We start from the raw sequence: 23,313 nt of genomic DNA, 5'->3' as shown, positions 1-23,313 counted from the left end.
AGCCGGCCTTTGGCCGGGGGTTTAATACTTTCTCCTATGGACAGGTACAAAAGTGGGCTACGCGATCAAAACTTTCTTTTAAATTGAAAGTTTCCTAAGTATCCGGCTTCTGCCAGGATTTTAATACATTCCCCTATAAACAGGTGTAAGAGTTGGTCGCGTGCACAAAAGTACTCTCCATAAGCTTTAAAACGATACCCATAATTCCCACGTTAGAATTGAAAAATGTCAAGATCCATTTCTCGGGACGTATTGGCTTTCCCCCGGAAAGCTATATATCGTTGTAAAAATTTCAGTCCGATCCGAGAGGTGCCTATAAACAACCTAATGGTGTTAAAGTACGAAATTTCGGAAATGTCAAGACCCATATCTCGGGAAGTAGGGACTTCCCCCCGGAAAACTGTATAGCGTTGTGTCCAGGGTCCCAAGGGCTACCTATGGTAAAAAATTCAGACCGATCCGAGAGGTGCCCCTAAACGACATTTAAGCCAAAATAGTAGCTTCTTGCATCTACCCATGGTACAATTACAAAGGTAGATGCCTCAGCCCAGCTGATTGAATCTAAAACGTAAAAAAACTAGGAATTCGAAATGAAAAATCCAAACAAAAAACCATATGATTCGGTAAGTAAGAGATAGCATGTCTACACTTTATAGGCAAACACAAGCGATAAAAAGAGACAACAAGAGACCATTTGGCGAAAATTTTGACAGTTTACATTACAAAAAAAGTTGCTTTGTTGTTCGCCGATGCATCTACCTTTGTAATTGTACCATGCATCTACCTAAAGCTGAAAACACATACAACGTTTGAGTAAAGTTTTGCGTTGGGCGTTGACAAAAAAACAACAACAACAGGGCGACGCCGACACCAAAGTCCGGCGTTGATGTGTTTGCCGGCATATATTTCAAATGAATTTGAATTTTTCGGCATCATGCCCAACAGTGTAAAAACGGCCAAAACGACACATAACTTTACCCAAACGTTGTATTTGTTTTCAGCTTAAGTAAGTCCCAATTTACATTGGGCGAGTTTACTTGCGTCAATTGTCATTTTGTCGGAGAGAGAGGTGAGGCATATGGTAACCCTTTGCCTCTCAGCACCCTCTCTCACCTACAAACTGACAATTGCCGCAAGTAAACTCGCCTAATGTAAATTGGGACTAAAGCTGAAAACACATACAACGTTTGAGTAAAGTTTTGTGTCGTTTTGGCCGTTTATACACTGTTGGGCATGATGCCGAAAAATTCAAATTGATTTGAAATATATGCCGGCAAACACATCAACGCCGGACTTTGATGTCGGCGTTGCCCTGTTGTTGCTGTTTTTTTGTCAACGCCCAACGCAAAACTTTACTCAAACGTTGTATGTGCTTTCAGCTTAATTGTAGTAATATTCCCATTAAATTTCCCTCTCCAAGAGACAGAGAGAAAAAATATGGCAACAGTACTAAGGAATACAACTCTTTGTTTACATGTATAATTCTTCTCAGATGGTGCAGATTGTGAGAGAACATTCATGTTGAAGCACGTGCAAACTTGAGAAATTTTGATACGGGAAACATAAAAATATATTTTAATTGGAGAAAAAACATAAGAAATAATGGTACAAATAAAGAAAAACATGAATAAAAAGGTAAATGAATAGAAATTAGATACGGATAAAATGAATAAACAACTATTTTCTTGCAGAAAAATGCAACGAAGGCCACAAAACATGCAGAAGAACATGTAAATAAAACCAAAAAGCCAAAGGCACCAGTTGCAGCAGTAGAGGAGGAATCCGATGAGGCCGAGAATGAAGAAGAAATGCAGGTTGACACAGAGGGTTATGATTCCATGATAGAAAATGGAACAAGTGATGATAGTGAAGAAGAAGACGAGGATGAAATTGAAGATGATGATGATGACGTTAGTGATGATGGTTTCTCTGACAAAGAAGAAGAGGAAAAACAATCCCCAAAGAACGAGAAACCCAACAATAAACGCAAACAAGACCAAGCATCAATTCCCCAACAACCCGATGCAAAGAAACTAAAGAAAACCGGCGGCATTGTGGCCGGCGAAAAAGTTAAACCACCCACCTTGGAAGAAATCAATGAGTTAAAAGAGACACGCAATCTGTTCCACTCCAATCTCTTTCGTTTACAAATCAAAGAAATGTTGGAGGAAGTTAAGATAAAAGATAAATACAACAACTACATTAGCAGTTTTATGGAACAATTTAAGACATTTGTGAAGGGCCTTAAAGACATGCCCGAAAAGGAAGATATGAACAAATTGTCGTTTTTAAAAAAGAGCAACATAAAGGTACCAATTAATTTGCCAGCTTTAAAGGTACAACAACAAAAATTGTTTCAATTTCAATTTTTAAAACCCAACATTGAACCTTTCTTCATTGGCGCCTGCAATACCGCCACACTTTTGGGCCCTCAATTACAGGCCGATATTTGTGTTGTAATGCCGGCTGATTGTTGGCAAAAGGAGAATTATTTAAATTTACAATATGACCAAAAGAGAGCATTTTATTTAACGTATTTAACTCAAAACCTGTTGGATTCGGAGAGTATACCTGGCCTGGAGGCAAGTAATTTGAAATTTGTATATTACAAAAATAATCCATTGAAGCCAATATTGGAAATAACACCTCCCGAAATGGCCGGCAAGAAGTTGTGTCAAAAATTGGTGTTTCGCATCTTTGTGGCAGGTGATGAGAGTTCTTTCAAATTAAATCGTTTTGTACCATGGAACAATAACATACGTTCTAGCCTATATGGTGTTGAGGAAGAAGCTGTCCATACAGCCACACAAAGCTACAATTCAAATGTTTTATTTGATCTAACTTTGCAAAGAAATCAAAAGGTGTTAAAGGAAGTTTTTGAAAATCATAAAAATGTCCAAGAAGGATTTTTGCTCCTAAAAGTTTGGCTAAGGCAAAGGCAATTGGATTTGGGCTATAGTGGTTTTAACAGCCACATTATGGCCATGTTTATTGCCTATTTGGGGCGGCAAAAGAAATTACACAATAATATGAGCAGTTATCAAGTGGCTCGTAATGTTTGGAATAATTTGGGTAAGTTTAGAAAAGAATTCCATCTTTTATGCGTGTGTATGTAAAAAATATTGTTTCTTTCTAGTTCTCTCTAACTGGAATGAAAAGGGTATTAGCCTTTGTAGCAGCAACGGTTCCAATAATGTGCCCAATCAACCCACCCTTGAACAATTCCATGCCCATTACAAAGTTGTCTTTGTTGATGCCTCGGGTTTCTATAACGTATGCTCCAATTTATCTGAGGATATATATAAACGCATACAAATGGAAGCGAAATTGGCCGTGGACATGTTAAACGATATGAAATTGAACAGCTTCCAATATTTATTTATGATGAAGGTGCCACTCTATACACAAATGGATCACATACTCAAGTAAGTTTTGAAAATTAACATAATAAAAACCCTTTCTTTTAGGTAGGTGGTCTATAGAAGCACACTTTGATTCCGAAAGGGCCTAGAGAAGGACACTTGCTTTCAGAAAGGGTCTATAGAAGCGCCCTTTCTTTTAGAAAGGGTCTATAGAAGCACCCTTTCTTTGGAAAGGGTCTATAGAAGCACCCTTTCTTTTGGAAAGTGTCTATAGAAGCACCCTTTCTTTTGGAAAGGGTCTATAGAAGCACCCTTTCTTTTGGAAAGGGTCTATAGAAGCACCCTTTCTTTTGGAAACGGTCTATAGAAGCACCCTTTCTTTTGGAAACGGTCTATAGAAGCACCCTTTCTTTTAGAAAGTGTCTATAGAAGCACCCTTTCTTTTAGAAAGGGTCTATAGAAGCACCCTTTCTTTTGGAAAGGGTCTATAGAAGCACCCTTTCTTTTGGAAAGGGTCTATAGAAGCACCCTTTCTTTTGGAAAGGGTCTATAGAAGCACCCTTTCTTTTGGAAAGGGTCTATAGAAGCACCCTTTCTTTTGGAAAGGGTCTATAGAAGCACCCTTTCTTTTGGAAACGGTCTATATATAGAAGCACCCTTTCTTTTAGAAAGGGTCTATAGAAGCACCCTTTCTTTTAGAAAGGGTCTATAGAAGCACCCTTTCTTTTGGAAAGGGTCTATAGAAGCACCCTTTCTTTTAGAAAGGGTCTATAGAAGCACTCTTTCTTTTAGAAAGGGTCTATAGAAGCACCCTTTCTTTTAGAAAGGGTCTATAGAAGCACCCTTTCTTTTAGAAAGGGTCTATAGAAGCACCCTTTCTTTTAGAAAGGGTCTATAGAAGCACCCTTTCTTTTAGAAAGGGTCTTTTAGAAAGGGTCTATAGGAGCACCCTTTCTTTTAGAAAGGGTCTATAGAAGCACCCTTTCTTTTAGAAAGGGTCTATAGAAGCACCCTTTCTTTTAGAAAGGGTCTATAGAGGCACCCTTTCTTTTAGAAAGGGTCTATAGAAGCACCCTTTCTTTTAGAAAGGGTCTATAGAAGCACCCTTTCTTTTAGAAAGGGTCTATAGAAGCACCCTTTCTTTTAGAAAGGGTCTATAGAAGCACCCTTTCTTTTAGAAAGGGTCTTTTAGAAAGGGTCTATAGGAGCACCCTTTCTTTTAGAAAGGGTCTATAGAAGCACCCTTTCTTTTAGAAAGGGTCTATAGAAGCACCCTTTCTTTTAGAAAGGGTCTATAGAAGCACCCTTTCTTTTAGAAAGGGTCTATAGAAGCACCCTTTCTTTTAGAAAGGGTCTTTTAGAAAGGGTCTATAGAAGCACCCTTTCTTTTAGAAAGGGTCTATAGAAGCACCCTTTCTTTTAGAAAGGGTCTATAGAAGCACCCTTTCTTTTAGAAAGGGTCTATAGAAGCACCCTTTCTTTTAGAAAGGGTCTATAGAAGCACCCTTTCTTTTAGAAAGGGTCTATAGAAGCACCCTTTCTTTTAGAAAGGGTCTATAGAAGCACCCTTTCTTTTAGAAAGGGTCTATAGAAGCACCCTTTCTTTTAGAAAGGGTCTATAGAAGCACCCTTTCTTTTAGAAAGGGTCTATAGAAGCACCCTTTCTTTTAGAAAGGGTCTATAGAAGCACCCTTTCTTTTAGAAAGGGTCTATAGAAGCACCCTTTCTTTTAGAAAGGGTCTATAGAAGCACCCTTTCTTTTAGAAAGGGTCTATAGAAGCACCCTTTCTTTTAGAAAGGGTCTATAGAAGCACCCTTTCTTTTAGAAAGGGTCTATAGAAGCACCCTTTCTTTTAGAAAGGGTCTATAGAAGCACCCTTTCTTTTAGAAAGGGTCTACAGAAGCACCCTTTCTTTTAGAAAGGGTCTACAGAAGCACCCTTTCTTTTAGAAAGGGTCTATAGAAGCACCCTTTCTTTTAGAAAGGGTCTATAGAAGCACCCTTTCTTTTAGAAAGGGTCTATAGAAGCACCCTTTCTTTTAGAAAGGGTCTATAGAAGCACCCTTACTTTTGGAAAGGGTCTATAGAAGCACCCTTTCTTTTAGAAAGGGTCTATAGAAGCACCGTTTCTTTTAGAAAGGGTCTATAGAAGCACCCTTTCTTTTAGAAAGGGTCTATAGAAGCACCCTTTCTTTTAGAAAGGGTCTATAGAAGCACCCTTTCTTTTGGAAAGGGTCTATAGAAGCACCCTTTCTTTTGGAAAGGGTCTATAGAAGCACCCTTTCTTTTGGAAAGGGTCTATAGAAGCACCCTTTCTTTTGGAAAGGGTCTATAGAAGCACCCTTTCTTTGGAAAGGGTCTATAGAAGCACCCTTTCTTTTGCAAAGGGTCTATAGAAGCACCCTTTCTTTTGCAAAGGGTCTATAGAAGCACCCTTTCTTTTGGAAAGGGTCTATAGAAGCACCCTTTCTTTTGGAAAGGGTCTATAGAAGCACCCTTTCTTTTGGAAAGGGTCTATAGAAGCACCCTTTCTTTTGTAAAGGGTCTAAAGAAGCACCCTTTCTTTTGTAAAGGGTCTAAAGAAGCACCCTTTCTTTTGGAAAGGGTCTATAGAAGCACCCTTTCTTTTGGAAAGGGTCTATAGAAGCACCCTTTCTTTTGGAAAGGGTCTATAGAAGCACCCTTTCTTTTGGAAAGGGTCTATAGAAGCACCCTTTCTTTTGGAAAGGGTCTATAGAAGCAGCCTTTCTTTTATAAAGGGTCTAGAAAAGGTCCCATGCTTTTAGAAAGTGTCTGTAGAAGCTCCCTTGCTTTCAGAAAGTGTCCATGGAAGCAACCTTGCTTTCAGAAACGTCTATAGAAGCACCCTTGCTTTCAGAAAGGTTCTGTAGAAATACCCTTTCTTTTAGAAAGGGTCTAGAGAAGGACCCTTTCTTTTAGAAAGGCTCCAGAAAAGCGCCCTTTTCTTCAGAAATGGTCTATAGAAGCACCCTTACTTTCAGAAAGGGTCTATAGAAGCACCCTTACTTTCAGAAAGGGTCTATAGAAGCGCCCTTTCTTTTGGAAAGGGTCTATAGAAGCACCCTTTCTTTTGGAAAGGGTCTATAGAAGCACCCTTTCTTTTGGAAAGGGTCTATAGAAGCACCCTTTCTTTTAGAAAGGGTCTATAGAAGCACCCTTTCTTTTAGAAAGGGTCTATAGAAGCACCCTTTCTTTTAGAAAGGGTCTAGAGAAGGACCCTTGCTTTAGAAAGGTTCTGTAGAAGTACCGTTTCATTTTGAAAGGTTCTGTAGAATTATTCTTTCTTTCAGAAAGAGTCTGTACAAGTACTGTGTCTTTCAGAAAGGTTCTATTGAACATCCTTTCTTTTAGAAAGAGTCTACAGGAGCACCCTTTCTTTCAGAAAGGGCCTATAGAAGCACCCTTTAAATTAGGGCCACTCGAATGGTGCCACCAAACTAGACTTAAATCTTTGTTTTTCTTTTTCATTTTCTTTTGCAGAATCAACAAAGCCGATGCCGTGGAACAAATATTGGAAATGCATGTCACACCAGCAGATAAATACAACAATGCCGGCTATACATATGCCCTGCTGCTGAAAACCATAACTAAGTAAGCGTAATAACTTTCTTAAAGCTCCCTCTGTTTCTAATGATTCTTTACAATTTCAGACTCTTGAAAAAGGGGCTGGATAAAAGAGTAGACTTTTTAATACCACTGGAGCAGGCTGTTTCACCTTGGAATATTAACGATTCCCCCTCAGAATCATTACAAGAACTGCATTTGGGAATAATTTTAAATGCTGAACATGCTTATGAGATACTCGATAAAGGTCCAGAATCCATAGATGAATCGGCCGCCGAATTTCGTGCATTTTGGGGTGAAAAGGCCCAGCTGAGACGTTTTCAAGATGGTACCATTACCGAATCTGTTGTCTGGGCAAATGCCACGGATGATCTGGCGAAGAAACGTTTGATAGTGCGTTCAATTGTCCTCTACTTGTTGCAACATCATTTCCAATTGGAACCAAAAGATGTTGAATATGTTGCCGGAGAATTGGATACAGTGTATTCGTTGACGAAAAGTTTTAAAATCGACAATATCAAAAGTAAATATAAAATACAACAGGATACTGATGCGGAGGCTTTGTCGCTGCATGTTATTCGGGAATTTGATGATTTGGCGAGGAAATTAAATGCTTTGAAAGATTTGCCATTGGAAATTGTATCCATTGCACCCATATCACCGGTTTTGAGATATTGTGATCCAAGACCGGTGCTACCGCAGGCCCGTTGTATACAGGAACAATTCTTTGCCAATAATGTTCAACATGGTATCATACAACTTGGTAAGTGGTCATGGTAAAAAATGCTTTTTAGTTTCGAAACTATTTTTTTGTATTTTCCCCTAGGTCTCAGTGGAAAATGGCCGGGAGAATTGGCAGCCCTACGGGCCTTGAAGACGGCATTTTACATACAAATTGCCGCCTTGTTGCATGAGCACCATAAGTTACAATGCAAGGTGACATTTGATGGTGTTTTGGTACTAAAACAAGGCTATTGTTTTAATTTGGAAATTGCCCATCCCAAGGAGGTGGGTTTGTTGAAGAAGGAGAAAACTGAAAAGGGTATTACACAACATGTTGATTGTCCCGAAAGTATTGCTTTGGAGAAACGCCATTATATTCTGCCCAAAGTGGCGGGTGCCTTAAAGGCCATACATCAAAGTCATCCATCTTTTGGTCCCACGGTAATGATAGCCAAACGTTGGTTATATTCACAGCTAATTGATGATGGTCAATGGCCAGAGGAATGTACAGAATTGCTAGTGGCTTCACAGTTCCTAAAGACATCGTCGAAATTTATTAGCAATGCACCACAAATGTCGTTTATACGATTTTTGCATTTGCTGGCCAACACGGACTGGAAAACGGAAATGTTTTTGATTAACTTCAATAATGCCATGCAGGGTAAGTGTAAATAAAAAAGGGACATCACACCACAAAGCGTGACCTTCAGGCCACTAAGCGTGGATTTTCAAAGACCATCAGGCCTAAGCGTGGGTTTTTTTTTAAAGACCATCAGGCCTAAGCGTAATTTTTTTTAAACAATTTTTTTCAAAGACCATCAGGCCTAAGCCTGGATTTTTTTAACAATTTTTTCAAAGACCATCAGGCCTAAGCGTGGATTTTTTACCAATTTTTTCCAAAGACCATCATTCCTAAGCGTGGATTTTTTAAACAATTTTTTTCAAAGACCATCAGGCCTAAGCGTGGATTTTTTAAACAATTTTTTTCAAAGACCATCAGGCCTAAGCGTGGATTTTTTAAACAATTTTTTTCAAAGACCATCAGGCCTAAGCGTGGATTTTTTAAACAATTTTTTTTCAAAGACCATCAGGCCTAAGCGTGGATTTTTTAAACAATTTTTTTCAAAGACCATCAGGCCTAAGCGTGGATTTTTTAAACAATTTTTTTCAAAGACCATCAGGCCTAAGCGTGGATTTTTTAAACAATTTTTTTCAAAGACCATCAGGCCTAAGCGTGGATTTTTTAAACAATTTTTTCAAAGACCATCAGGCCTAAGCGTGGATTTTTTAAACAATTTTTTCAAAGACCATCAGGCCTAAGCGTGGATTTTTTAAACAATTTTTTCAAAGACCATCAGGCCTAAGCGTGGATTTTTTAAACAATTTTTTCAAAGACCATCAGGCCTAAGCGTGGATTTTTTAAACAATTTTTTTCAAAGACCATCGGGCCTAAGCGTGGATTTTTTAAACAAATGTTTGCAAAGACCATCAGGCCTAAGCGTGGATTTTTTAAACAATTTTTTCAAAGACCATCAGGCCTAAGCGTGGATTTTTTAAACAATTTTTTCAAAGACCATCAGGCCTAAGCGTGGATTTTTTAAACAATTTTTTTCAAAGACCATCAGGCCTAAGAGTGGATTTTTTAAACAATTTTTTTTTTCAAAGACCATCAGGCCTAAGCGTGGATTTTTTAGACAATTTTTTTCAAAGACCATCAGGCCTAAGCGTGGATTTTTTAAACAATTTTTTTTCAAAGAACATCAGGCCTAAGCGTGGATTTTTTAAACAATTTTTTTCAAAGACCATCAGGCCTAAGCGTGGATTTTTTAAACAATTTTTTTCAAACACCATCAGGCCTAAGCGTGGATTTTTTAAACAATTTTTTTCAAACACCATCAGACCTAAGCTTGGATTTTTTAAACAATTTTTTTCAAACACCATCAGACCTAAGCGTGGATTTTTTAAACAATTTTTTTCAAACATCATCAGGCCTAAGCGTGGATTTTATAAACAATTTTTTTCAAACACCATCAGACCTAAGCTTGGATTTTTTAAACAAATTTTTTCAAAGACCATCCGGCCTAAGCTTGGATTTTTTAAACAATTTTTTTCAAAGACCATCAGGCCTAAGCGTGGATTTTTTAAACAATTTTTTTCAAAGACCATCAGGCCTAAGAGTGGATTTTTTAAACAATTTTTTTTAAAGACCATCAGGCCTAAGAGTGGATTTTTTAAACAATTTTTTTAAAGACCATCAGGCCTAAGCGTGGATTTTTTAAACAATTTTTTTCAAAGACCATCAGGCCTAAGCGTGGATTTTTTAAACAATTTTTTTCAAAGACCATCTGGCCACTTTGAGTATATTTTTTAGACAATTTTTTTTCAAAGACCATCAGGCCTAAGCGCTGATTTTTTAAACAATTTTTTTCAAAGACCATCAGGCCTAAGCGTGGATTTTTTAAACAATTTTTTTCAAAGACCATCTGGCCACTTTGAGTATATTTTTTAGACAATTTTTTTTCAAAGACCATCAGGCCTAAGCGTGGATTTTTTAAACAATTTTTTTCAAACACCATCAGACCTAAGCTTGGATTTTTTAAACAATTTTTTTTCAAAGACCATCAGGCCTAAGCTTGGATTTTTTAAACAATTTTTTTCAAAGACCATCAGGCCTAAGCGTGGATTTTTTAAACAATTTTTTTCAAACACCATCAGACCTAAGCTTGGATTTTTTAAACAATTTTTTTCAAACACCATCAGGCCTAAGCGTGGATTTTTTAAACAATTTTTTTCAAACACCATCAGACCTAAGCTTGGATTTTTTAAACAATTTTTTTTCAAAGACCATCAGGCCTAATCGTGGATTTTTTAAACAATTTTTTTTCAAAGACCATCAGGCCTAAGCGTGGATTTTTTAAACAATTTTTTTCAAAGACCATCTGGCCACTTTGAGTATATTTTTTAGACAATTTTTTTTCAAAGACCATCAGGCCTAAGCGTGGATTTTTTAAACAATTTTTTTCAAAGACCATCTGGCCACTTTGAGTATATTTTTTAGACAATTTTTTTTCAAAGACCATCAGGCCTAAGCGTGGATTTTTTAAACAATTTTTTTCAAACACCATCAGACCTAAGCTTGGATTTTTTAAACAATTTTTTTTCAAAGACCATCAGGCCTAAGCTTGGATTTTTTAAACAATTTTTTTCAAAGACCATCAGGCCTAAGCGTGGATTTTTTAAACAATTTTTTTCAAAGACCATCAGGCCTAAGCGTGGTTTTTTTAAACAAATTTTTTCAAAGACCATCAGGCCTAATCGTGGATTTTTTAAACAATTTTTTTTCAAAGACCATCAGGCCTAAGCGTGGATTTTTTAAACAATTTTTTTCAAAGACCATCTGGCCACTTTGAGTATATTTTTTAGACAATTTTTTTTTCAAAGACCATCAGGCCTAAGCGTGGATTTTTTAAACAATTTTTTTCAAAGACCATCTGGCCACTTTGAGTATATTTTTTAGACAATTTTTTTTCAAAGACCATCAGGCCTAAGCGTGGATTTTTTAAACAATTTTTTTCAAAGACCATCTGGCCACTTTGAGTATATTTTTTAGACAATTTTTTTTCAAAGACCATCAGGCCTAAGCGTGGATTTTTTAAACAATTTTTTTCAAACACCATCAGACCTAAGCTTGGATTTTTTAAACAATTTTTTTTCAAAGACCATCAGGCCTAAGCTTGGATTTTTTAAACAATTTTTTTCAAACATCATCAGGCCTAAGCGTGGATTTTTTAAACAATTTTTTTCAAACACCATCAGACCTAAGCTTGGATTTTTTAAACAAATTTTTTCAAAGACCATCCGGCCTAAGCTTGGATTTTTTAAACAATTTTTTTCAAAGACCATCAGGCCTAAGCGTGGATTTTTTAAACAATTTTTTTCAAAGACCATCAGGCCTAAGAGTGGATTTTTTAAACAATTTTTTTTAAAGACCATCAGGCCTAAGAGTGGATTTTTTAAACAATTTTTTTAAAGACCATCAGGCCTAAGCGTGGATTTTTTAAACAATTTTTTTCAAAGACCATCAGGCCTAAGCTTGGATTTTTTAAACAAATTTTTTCAAAGACCATCTGGCCACTTTGAGTATATTTTTTAGACAATTTTTTTTCAAAGACCATCAGGCCTAAGCGCTGATTTTTTAAACAATTTTTTTCAAAGACCATCAGGCCTAAGCGTGGATTTTTTAAACAATTTTTTTCAAAGACCATCTGGCCACTTTGAGTATATTTTTTAGACAATTTTTTTTCAAAGACCATCAGGCCTAAGCGTGGATTTTTTAAACAATTTTTTTCAAACACCATCAGACCTAAGCTTGGATTTTTTAAACAATTTTTTTTAAAGACCATCAGGCCTAAGAGTGGATTTTTTAAACAATTTTTTTAAAGACCATCAGGCCTAAGCGTGGATTTTTTAAACAATTTTTTTCAAAGACCATCAGGCCTAAGCGTGGATTTTTTAAACAATTTTTTTCAAAGACCATCTGGCCACTTTGAGTATATTTTTTAGACAATTTTTTTTCAAAGACCATCAGGCCTAAGCGTGGATTTTTTAAACAATTTTTTTCAAACACCATCAGACCTAAGCTTGGATTTTTTAAACAATTTTTTTTCAAAGACCATCAGGCCTAAGCTTGGATTTTTTAAACAATTTTTTTCAAAGACCATCAGGCCTAAGCGTGGATTTTTTAAACAATTTTTTTCAAAGACCATCAGACCTAAGCGTGGATTTTTTAAACAATTTTTTTCAAACACCATCAGGCCTAAGCGTGGATTTTTTAAACAATTTTTTTCAAACACCATCAGACCTAAGCTTGGATTTTTTAAACAATTTTTTTTCAAAGACCATCAGGCCTAATCGTGGATTTTTTAAACAATTTTTTTTCAAAGACCATCAGGCCTAAGCGTGGATTTTTTAAACAATTTTTTTCAAAGACCATCTGGCCACTTTGAGTATATTTTTTAGACAATTTTTTTTCAAAGACCATCAGGCCTAAGCGTGGATTTTTTAAACAATTTTTTTCAAAGACCATCTGGCCACTTTGAGTATATTTTTTAGACAATTTTTTTTCAAAGACCATCAGGCCTAAGCGTGGATTTTTTAAACAATTTTTTTCAAACACCATCAGACCTAAGCTTGGATTTTTTAAACAATTTTTTTTCAAAGACCATCAGGCCTAAGCTTGGATTTTTTAAACAATTTTTTTCAAAGACCATCAGGCCTAAGCGTGGATTTTTTAAACAATTTTTTTCAAAGACCATCAGGCCTAAGCGTGGATTTTTTAAACAATTTTTTTCAAACACCATCAGGCCTAATCGTGGATTTTTTAAACAATTTTTTTCAAACACCATCAGACCTAAGCCTGGATTTTTTAAACAATTTTTTTTCAAAGACCATCAGGCCTAAGCGTGGATTTTTTAAACAATTTTTTTTCAAAGACCATCAGGCCTAAGCGTGGATTTTTTAAACAATTTTTTTCAAAGACCATCAGGCCTAAGCGTGGATTTTTTAAACAATTTTTTTCAAAGACCATCTGGCCACTTTGAGTATATTTTTTAGACAATTTTTTTTCAAAGACCATCAGGCCTAAGCCTGGATTTTTTAAACAATTTTTTTCAAAGACCATCTGGCCACTTTGAGTATATTTTTTAGACAATTTTTTTTCAAAGACCATCAGGCCTAAGCGTGGATTTTTTAAACAATTTTTTTCAAACACCATCAGACCTAAGCTTGGATTTTTTTAAACAATTTTTTTTCAAAGACCATCAGGCCTAAGCTTGGATTTTTTAAACAATTTTTTTCAAAGACCATCAGGCCTAAGCGTGGATTTTTTAAACAATTTTTTTCAAAGACCATCAGGCCTAAGAGTGGATTTTTTAAACATTTTTTTTTAAAGACCATCAGGCCTAAGCGTGGATTTTTTAAACAAATTTTTTCAAAGACCATCAGGCCTAAGCGTGGATTTTTTAAACAATTTTTTTTTTTCAAACACCATCAGGCCTTAGCGTGGATTTTTTAAACAATTTTTTTCAAACACCATCAGGCCTAAGCGTGGATTTTTTAAACAATTTTTTTCAAAGACCATCAGGCCTAAGCGTGGATTTTTAAACAATTTTTTTCAAAGACCATCTGGCCACTTTGAGTATATTTTTTAAACAATTTTTTTCAAAGACCATCAGGCCTAAGCGTGGATTTTTTAAACAATTTTTTTCAAAGACCATCAGGCCTAAGCGTGGATTTTTTAAACAATTTTTTTCAAAGACCATCAGGCCTAAGCGTGGATTTTTTAAACAATTTTTTTCAAAGACCATCAGGCCTAAGCGTGGATTTTTTAAACAATTTTTTTCAAAGACCATCAGGCCTAAGCGTGGATTTTTTAAACAATTTTTTTCAAAGACCATCAGGCCTAAGCGTGGATTTTTTAAACAATTTTTTTCAAAGACCATCAGGCCTAAGCGTGGATTTTTTAAACAATTTTTTTTTTTCAAACACCATCAGGCCTTAGCGTGGATTTTTTAAACAATTTTTTTCAAACACCATCAGGCCTAAGCGTGGATTTTTTAAACAATTTTTTTCAAAGACCATCAGGCCTAAGCGTGGATTTTTAAACAATTTTTTTCAAAGACCATCTGGCCACTTTGAGTATATTTTTTAAACAATTTTTTTCAAAGACCATCAGGCCTAAGCGTGGATTTTTTAAACAATTTTTTTCAAAGACCATCAGGCCTAAGCGTGGATTTTTTAAACAATTTTTTTCAAAGACCATCAGGCCTAAGCGTGGATTTTTTAAACAATTTTTTTCAAAGACCATCAGGCCTAAGCGTGGATTTTTTAAACAATTTTTTTCAAAGACCATCAGGCATAAGCGTGGATTTTTTAAACAATTTTTTTCAAAGACCATCTGGCCACTTTGAGTATATTTTTTAGACAATTTTTTTTCAAAGACCATCAGGCCTAAGCGCTGATTTTTTAAACAATTTTTTTCAAAGACCATCAGGCCTAAGCGTGGATTTTTTAAACAATTTTTTTCAAAGACCATCTGGCCACTTTGAGTATATTTTTTAGACAATTTTTTTTCAAAGACCATCAGGCCTAAGCGTGGATTTTTTAAACAATTTTTTTCAAACACCATCAGACCTAAGCTTGGATTTTTTAAACAATTTTTTTTAAAGACCATCAGGCCTAAGAGTGGATTTTTTAAACAATTTTTTTAAAGACCATCAGGCCTAAGCGTGGATTTTTTAAACAATTTTTTTCAAAGACCATCAGGCCTAAGCGTGGATTTTTTAAACAATTTTTTTCAAAGACCATCTGGCCACTTTGAGTATATTTTTTAGACAATTTTTTTTCAAAGACCATCAGGCCTAAGCGTGGATTTTTTAAACAATTTTTTTCAAACACCATCAGACCTAAGCTTGGATTTTTTAAACAATTTTTTTTCAAAGACCATCAGGCCTAAGCTTGGATTTTTTAAACAATTTTTTTCAAAGACCATCAGGCCTAAGCGTGGATTTTTTAAACAATTTTTTTCAAAGACCATCAGACCTAAGCGTGGATTTTTTAAACAATTTTTTTCAAACACCATCAGGCCTAAGCGTGGATTTTTTAAACAATTTTTTTCAAACACCATCAGACCTAAGCTTGGATTTTTTAAACAATTTTTTTTCAAAGACCATCAGGCCTAATCGTGGATTTTTTAAACAATTTTTTTTCAAAGACAATCAGGCCTAAGCGTGGATTTTTTAAACAATTTTTTTCAAAGACCATCTGGCCACTTTGAGTATATTTTTTAGACAATTTTTTTTCAAAGACCATCAGGCCTAAGCGTGGATTTTTTAAACAATTTTTTTCAAAGACCATCTGGCCACTTTGAGTATATTTTTTAGACAATTTTTTTTCAAAGACCATCAGGCCTAAGCGTGGATTTTTTAAACAATTTTTTTCAAACACCATCAGACCTAAGCTTGGATTTTTTAAACAATTTTTTTTCAAAGACCATCAGGCCTAAGCTTGGATTTTTTAAACAATTTTTTTCAAAGACCATCAGGCCTAAGCGTGGATTTTTTAAACAATTTTTTTCAAAGACCATCAGGCCTAAGCGTGGATTTTTTAAACAATTTTTTTCAAACACCATCAGGCCTAATCGTGGATTTTTTAAACAATTTTTTTCAAACACCATCAGACCTAAGCCTGGATTTTTTAAACAATTTTTTTTCAAAGACCATCAGGCCTAAGCGTGGATTTTTTAAACAATTTTTTTTCAAAGACCATCAGGCCTAAGCGTGGATTTTTTAAACAATTTTTTTCAAAGACCATCAGGCCTAAGCGTGGATTTTTTAAACAATTTTTTTCAAAGACCATCTGGCCACTTTGAGTATATTTTTTAGACAATTTTTTTTCAAAGACCATCAGGCCTAAGCCTGGATTTTTTAAACAATTTTTTTCAAAGACCATCTGGCCACTTTGAGTATATTTTTTAGACAATTTTTTTTCAAAGACCATCAGGCCTAAGCGTGGATTTTTTAAACAATTTTTTTCAAACACCATCAGACCTAAGCTTAGATTTTTTTAAACAATTTTTTTTCAAAGACCATCAGGCCTAAGCTTGGATTTTTTAAACAATTTTTTTCAAAGACCATCAGGCCTAAGCGTGGATTTTTTAAACAATTTTTTTCAAAGACCATCAGGCCTAAGAGTGGATTTTTTAAACAATTTTTTTTAAAGACCATCAGGCCTAAGAGTGGATTTTTTAAACATTTTTTTTTAAAGACCATCAGGCCTAAGCGTGGATTTTTTAAACAAATTTTTTCAAAGACCATCAGGCCTAAGCGTGGATTTTTTAAACAATTTTTTTTTTTCAAACACCATCAGGCCTTAGCGTGGATTTTTTAAACAATTTTTTTCAAACACCATCAGGCCTAAGCGTGGATTTTTTAAACAATTTTTTTCAAAGACCATCAGGCCTAAGCGTGGATTTTTAAACAATTTTTTTCAAAGACCATCTGGCCACTTTGAGTATATTTTTTAAACAATTTTTTTCAAAGACCATCAGGCCTAAGCGTGGATTTTTTAAACAATTTTTTTCAAAGACCATCAGGCCTAAGCGTGGATTTTTTAAACAATTTTTTTCAAAGACCATCAGGCCTAAGCGTGGATTTTTTAAACAATTTTTTTCAAAGACCATCAGGCCTAAGCGTGGATTTTTTAAACAATTTTTTTCAAAGACCATCAGGCCTAAGCGTGGATTTTTTAAACAATTTTTTTCAAAGACCATCAGGCCTAAGCGTGGATTTTTTAAACAATTTTTTTCAAAGACCATCAGGCCTAAGCGTGGATTTTTTAAACAATTTTTTTCAAAGACCATCAGGCCTAAGCGTGGATTTTTTAAACAATTTTTTTCAAAGACCATCAGGCCTAAGCGTGGATTTTTTAAACAATTTTCTTCAAAGACCATCAGGCCTAAGCGTGGATTTTTTAAACAATTTTTTTCAAAGACCATCAGGCCTAAGCGTGGATTTTTTAAACAATTTTTTTCAAAGACCATCAGGCCTAAGCGTGGATTTTTTAAACAATTTTTTTCAAAGACCATCAGGCCTAAGCGTGGATTTTTTAAACAATTTTTTTCAAAGACCATCAGGCCTAAGCGTGGATTTTTTAAACAATTTTTTTCAAAGACCATCAGGCCTAAGCGTGGATTTTTTAAACAATTTTTTTCAAAGACCATCAGGCCTAAGCGTGGATTTTTTAAACAATTTTTTTCAAAGACCATCAGGCCTAAGCGTGGATTTTTTAAACAATTTTTTTCAAAGACCATCAGGCCTAAGCGTGGATTTTTTAAACAATTTTTTTCAAAGACCATCAGGCCTAAGCGTGGATTTTTTAAACAATTTTTTTCAAAGACCATCAGGCCTAAGCGTGGATTTTTTAAACAATTTTTTTCAAAGACCATCAGGCCTAAGCGTGGATTTTTTAAACAATTTTTTTCAAAGACCATCAGGCCTAAGCGTGGATTTTTTAAACAATTTTTTTCAAAGACCATCAGGCCTAAGCGTGGATTTTTTAAACAATTTTTTTCAAAGACCATCAGGCCTAAGCGTGGATTTTTTAAACAATTTTTTTCAAAGACCATCAGGCCTAAGCGTGGATTTTTTAAACAATTTTTTTCAAAGACCATCAGGCCTAAGCGTGGATTTTTTAAACAATTTTTTTCAAAGACCATCAGGCCTAAGCGTGGATTTTTTAAACAATTTTTTTCAAAGACCATCAGGCCTAAGGGTGGATTTTTTAAACAATTTTTTTCAAAGACCATCAGGCCTAAGCGTGGATTTTTTAAACAATTTTTTTCAAAGACCATCAGGCCTAAGGGTAGATTTTTTAAACAATTTTTTTCAAAGACCATCAGGCCTAAGCGTGGATTTTTTAAACAATTTTTTTCAAAGACCATCAGGCCTAAGCGTGGATTATTTAAACAATTTTTTTTCAAGACCATCAGGCCTAAGCGTGGATTTTTTAAACAATTTTTTTCAAAGACCATCAGGCCTAAGCGTGGATTTTTTAAACAATTTTTTTCAAAGACCATCAGGCCTAAGCGTGGATTTTTTAAACAATTTTTTTCAAACACCATCAGGCCTAAGCGTGGATTTTTTAAACAATTTTTTTCAAAGACCATCAGGCCTAAGCGTGGATTTTTAAACAATTTTTTTCAAAGACCATCTGGCCACTTTGAGTATATTTTTTAAACAATTTTTTTCAAAGACCATCAGGCCTAAGCGTGGATTTTTTAAACAATTTTTTTCAAAGACCATCAGGCCTAAGCGTGGATTTTTTAAACAATTTTTTTCAAAGACCATCAGGCCTAAGCGTGGATTTTTTAAACAATTTTTTTCAAAGACCATCAGGCCTAAGCGTGGATTTTTTAAACAATTTTTTTCAAAGACCATCAGGCCTAAGCGTGGATTTTTTAAACATTTTTTTTCAAAGACCATCTGGCCACTTTGAGTATATTTTTTAGACAATTTTTTTTCAAAGACCATCAGGCCTAAGCGCTGATTTTTTAAACAATTTTTTTCAAAGACCATCAGGCCTAAGCGTGGATTTTTTAAACAATTTTTTTCAAAGACCATCTGGCCACTTTGAGTATATTTTTTAGACAATTTTTTTTCAAAGACCATCAGGCCTAAGCGTGGATTTTTTAAACAATTTTTTTCAAACACCATCAGACCTAAGCTTGGATTTTTTAAACAATTTTTTTTAAAGACCATCAGGCCTAAGAGTGGATTTTTTAAACAATTTTTTTAAAGACCATCAGGCCTAAGCGTGGATTTTTTAAACAATTTTTTTCAAAGACCATCAGGCCTAAGCGTGGATTTTTTAAACAATTTTTTTCAAAGACCATCTGGCCACTTTGAGTATATTTTTTAGACAATTTTTTTTCAAAGACCATCAGGCCTAAGCGTGGATTTTTTAAACAATTTTTTTCAAACACCATCAGACCTAAGCTTGGATTTTTTAAACAATTTTTTTTCAAAGACCATCAGGCCTAAGCTTGGATTTTTTAAACAATTTTTTTCAAAGACCATCAGGCCTAAGCGTGGATTTTTTAAACAATTTTTTTCAAAGACCATCAGACCTAAGCGTGGATTTTTTAAACAATTTTTTTCAAACACCATCAGGCCTAAGCGTGGATTTTTTAAACAATTTTTTTCAAACACCATCAGACCTAAGCTTGGATTTTTTAAACAATTTTTTTTCAAAGACCATCAGGCCTAATCGTGGATTTTTTAAACAATTTTTTTTCAAAGACCATCAGGCCTAAGCGTGGATTTTTTAAACAATTTTTTTCAAAGACCATCTGGCCACTTTGAGTATATTTTTTAGACAATTTTTTTTCAAAGACCATCAGGCCTAAGCGTGGATTTTTTAAACAATTTTTTTCAAAGACCATCTGGCCACTTTGAGTATATTTTTTAGACAATTTTTTTTCAAAGACCATCAGGCCTAAGCGTGGATTTTTTAAACAATTTTTTTCAAACACCATCAGACCTAAGCTTGGATTTTTTAAACAATTTTTTTTCAAAGACCATCAGGCCTAAGCTTGGATTTTTTAAACAATTTTTTTCAAAGACCATCAGGCCTAAGCGTGGATTTTTTAAACAATTTTTTTCAAAGACCATCAGGCCTAAGCGTGGATTTTTTAAACAATTTTTTTCAAACACCATCAGGCCTAATCGTGGATTTTTTAAACAATTTTTTTCAAACACCATCAGACCTAAGCCTGGATTTTTTAAACAATTTTTTTTCAAAGACCATCAGGCCTAAGCGTGGATTTTTTAAACAATTTTTTTTCAAAGACCATCAGGCCTAAGCGTGGATTTTTTAAACAATTTTTTTCAAAGACCATCAGGCCTAAGCGTGGATTTTTTAAACAATTTTTTTCAAAGACCATCTGGCCACTTTGAGTATATTTTTTAGACAATTTTTTTTCAAAGACCATCAGGCCTAAGCCTGGATTTTTTAAACAATTTTTTTCAAAGACCATCTGGCCACTTTGAGTATATTTTTTAGACAATTTTTTTTCAAAGACCATCAGGCCTAAGCGTGGATTTTTTAAACAATTTTTTTCAAACACCATCAGACCTAAGCTTAGATTTTTTTAAACAATTTTTTTTCAAAGACCATCAGGCCTAAGCTTGGATTTTTTAAACAATTTTTTTCAAAGACCATCAGGCCTAAGCGTGGATTTTTTAAACAATTTTTTTCAAAGACCATCAGGCCTAAGAGTGGATTTTTTAAACAATTTTTTTTAAAGACCATCAGGCCTAAGAGTGGATTTTTTAAACATTTTTTTTTAAAGACCATCAGGCCTAAGCGTGGATTTTTTAAACAATTTTTTTCAAAGACCATCAGGCCTAAGCGTGGATTTTTTAAACAATTTTTTTTTTTCAAACACCATCAGGCCTTAGCGTGGATTTTTTAAACAATTTTTTTCAAACACCATCAGGCCTAAGCGTGGATTTTTTAAACAATTTTTTTCAAAGACCATCAGGCCTAAGCGTGGATTTTTAAACAATTTTTTTCAAAGACCATCTGGCCACTTTGAGTATATTTTTTAAACAATTTTTTTCAAAGACCATCAGGCCTAAGCGTGGATTTTTTAAACAATTTTTTTCAAAGACCATCAGGCCTAAGCGTGGATTTTTTAAACAATTTTTTTCAAAGACCATCAGGCCTAAGCGTGGATTTTTTAAACAATTTTTTTCAAAGACCATCAGGCCTAAGCGTGGATTTTTTAAACAATTTTTTTCAAAGACCATCAGGCCTAAGCGTGGATTTTTTAAACAATTTTTTTCAAAGACCATCAGGCCTAAGCGTGGATTTTTTAAACAATTTTTTTCAAAGACCATCAGGCCTAAGCGTGGATTTTTTAAACAATTTTTTTCAAAGACCATCAGGCCTAAGCGTGGATTTTTTAAACAATTTTTTTCAAAGACCATCAGGCCTAAGCGTGGATTTTTTAAACAATTTTTTTCAAAGACCATCAGGCCTAAGCGTGGATTTTTTAAACAATTTTTTTCAAAGACCATCAGGCCTAAGCGTGGATTTTTTAAACAATTTTTTTCAAAGACCATCTGGCCATTTTGAGTATATTTTTTAGACATTTTTTTTTTTTTCAAAGACCATCTGGCCACTTTGAGTATATTTTTTAGACAATTTTTTTTTTTTCAAAGACCATCAGGCCTGAGCTTGGATTTTTTAGACAATTTTTTTTTCAAAGACCATCAGGCCTAAGCTTGGATTTTTTAAACAATTTTTTTCAAAGACCATCAGGCCTAAGCGTAATTTGAGTAACTTTGAGTATATTTTTTAGACAATTTTTTTTTTTCAAAGACCATCAGGCCTAAGCTTTGATTTTTTAACCATTTTTTTTTTTCAAAGACCATCAGGCCTAAGATTGGATTTTTTAGACAATTTTTTTTCAAAGACCATCAGGCCTAAGCTTGGATTTTTTAACCATTTTTTTTCAAAGACCATCAGGCCTAAGCTTGGATTTTTTAACCATTTTTTTTTTTCAAAGACCATCAGGCCTAAGCTTGGATTTTTTAACCATTTTTTTTTTAAAGACCATCAGGCCTAAGCTTGGATTTTTTAACCATTTTTTTTTCAAAGACCATCAGGCCTAAGCTTGGATACATACAACCTAAGCTTGGATTTTTTAGACAATTTTTTTTTTCAAAGACCATCAGGCCTAAGCTTGGATTTTTTAAACAATTTTTGTCAAAGACCATCAGGTCTAAGCGTGGATTTTTAAGCATTTTTTTCAAAAGACCATCAGGCCTAAGCGTGGATTTTTTTAACAATTTTTTTCAAAGACCATCAGGCCTAAGCTTGGATTTTTTAACCATTTTTTTTTTTTTTCAAAGACCATCAGGCCTATTCTTGGATTTTTTAACCATTTTTTTCAAAGACCATCAGGCCTAAGCTTGGATTTTTAACCATTTTTTTTTTCAAAGACCATCAGGCCTAAGCTTGGATTTTTTAACCATTTTTTTTTTTCAAAGACCATCAGGCCTAAGCTTGGATTTTTTAAAATTTTTTTTTTCAAAGACCATCAGACCACTCTCTTAGCGTATTTGGACCAGGAGGAATGTTTGGACTGGATTCGGATCTATCTGCATTTTTTATCGCAGGTAGGGCTTGCAGTGCTGATCACGCCAATGTATGTATCATGGGCAGGAAGTCCATACTTCCCGAGATATAGGCTCCAAAAGTTCAAAAATTCCCTTGGTTTTGATGATAAGTTTACGAGGTTGAAATCGAAATGTTTTTATATATAGCCGGCCTTCGGCCGGGGATTTAAGACTTTCTCCTATGGACAGGAACAAATCTCGGCTAACGCGAACAAAATTTTCCTTTGAATCGAAATTTGTTATCATTGATCCGAATCCAGTCCGTATATTCAACTTGTGCCAAAACATATTTTTTCAAGCACATTCAGGCCACTAAAGTTATATTTTTAAAGAATATGTTTTCAAGCACCATCAGGTCACTAAACTTGGATTTTTAAAGAATATATTTTTTATCTTGGATTTCATTAATTAATTTTATTTTATCCACTTTTCATTTTTAGAATCTGAGATTTCTGATTTGGAACAAAAATTCAGCACCGAAAGAGATTCATTCCCCCCGTTGTGCCTGGTGACACCATATGATCGACAACATTATGGCAAAATTTGGGCAACGGAACGACAACCCAATACACACGTTTTAGCACGAGTTACATTATTGGCTAGGCAATGTTTGGAAATCATTGAATCCACACTGCTGACCAGCACCAATTTCATCAAACCTGTACACATTTTTAAAGCACCCACTGAGGGTTATGATTTGGTCATACAACTTAAGCCGGAAGCTGTTAGTAATAGCTTGGCATTTGAATTGGGTTCACCATTTGTGGACTTTACAAAACCCAATTGGCATATGCCCTTGGCGGGTAGTAATTTCATGAAAAATGCAGTACAAAAATTGAGGGTAAGCTAAGGAGTGAATTGTTGTAGCACCATCTTCAATCAAGCTAAACGAAAATGTTTTT

General features: G+C 34.7%; 1 protein-coding gene across 1 annotated transcript in view; it reads left to right on the top strand.

Moving 5' to 3' along the window:
• The first annotated feature begins 1,425 nt into the window (after window positions 1-1,425).
• Mat89Ba (nucleolar protein 6 Mat89Ba) overlaps window positions 1,426-23,313 on the top strand; it is a 22,482-nt gene continuing 594 nt past the window's right edge. Inside the window, exons 1-7 of the mRNA XM_073972372.1 lie at window positions 1,426-1,635; window positions 1,692-3,072; window positions 3,137-3,425; window positions 6,864-6,974; window positions 7,034-7,710; window positions 7,774-8,331; window positions 22,852-23,252. Coding sequence (XP_073828473.1) covers window positions 1,603-1,635; window positions 1,692-3,072; window positions 3,137-3,425; window positions 6,864-6,974; window positions 7,034-7,710; window positions 7,774-8,331; window positions 22,852-23,252 — 3,450 coding nt within the window. The 5' untranslated portion in view covers window positions 1,426-1,602. The remainder of the gene's footprint in view (window positions 1,636-1,691; window positions 3,073-3,136; window positions 3,426-6,863; window positions 6,975-7,033; window positions 7,711-7,773; window positions 8,332-22,851; window positions 23,253-23,313) is intronic.

Source organism: Musca autumnalis, unplaced genomic scaffold (assembly GCF_047663935.1).
Source record: "Musca autumnalis isolate F117 unplaced genomic scaffold, ASM4766393v1 scaffold_1, whole genome shotgun sequence".
Classification (NCBI taxonomy): Eukaryota; Metazoa; Arthropoda; class Insecta; order Diptera; family Muscidae; genus Musca; species Musca autumnalis.
This window is presented reverse-complemented; position numbering and strand designations above follow the sequence as displayed.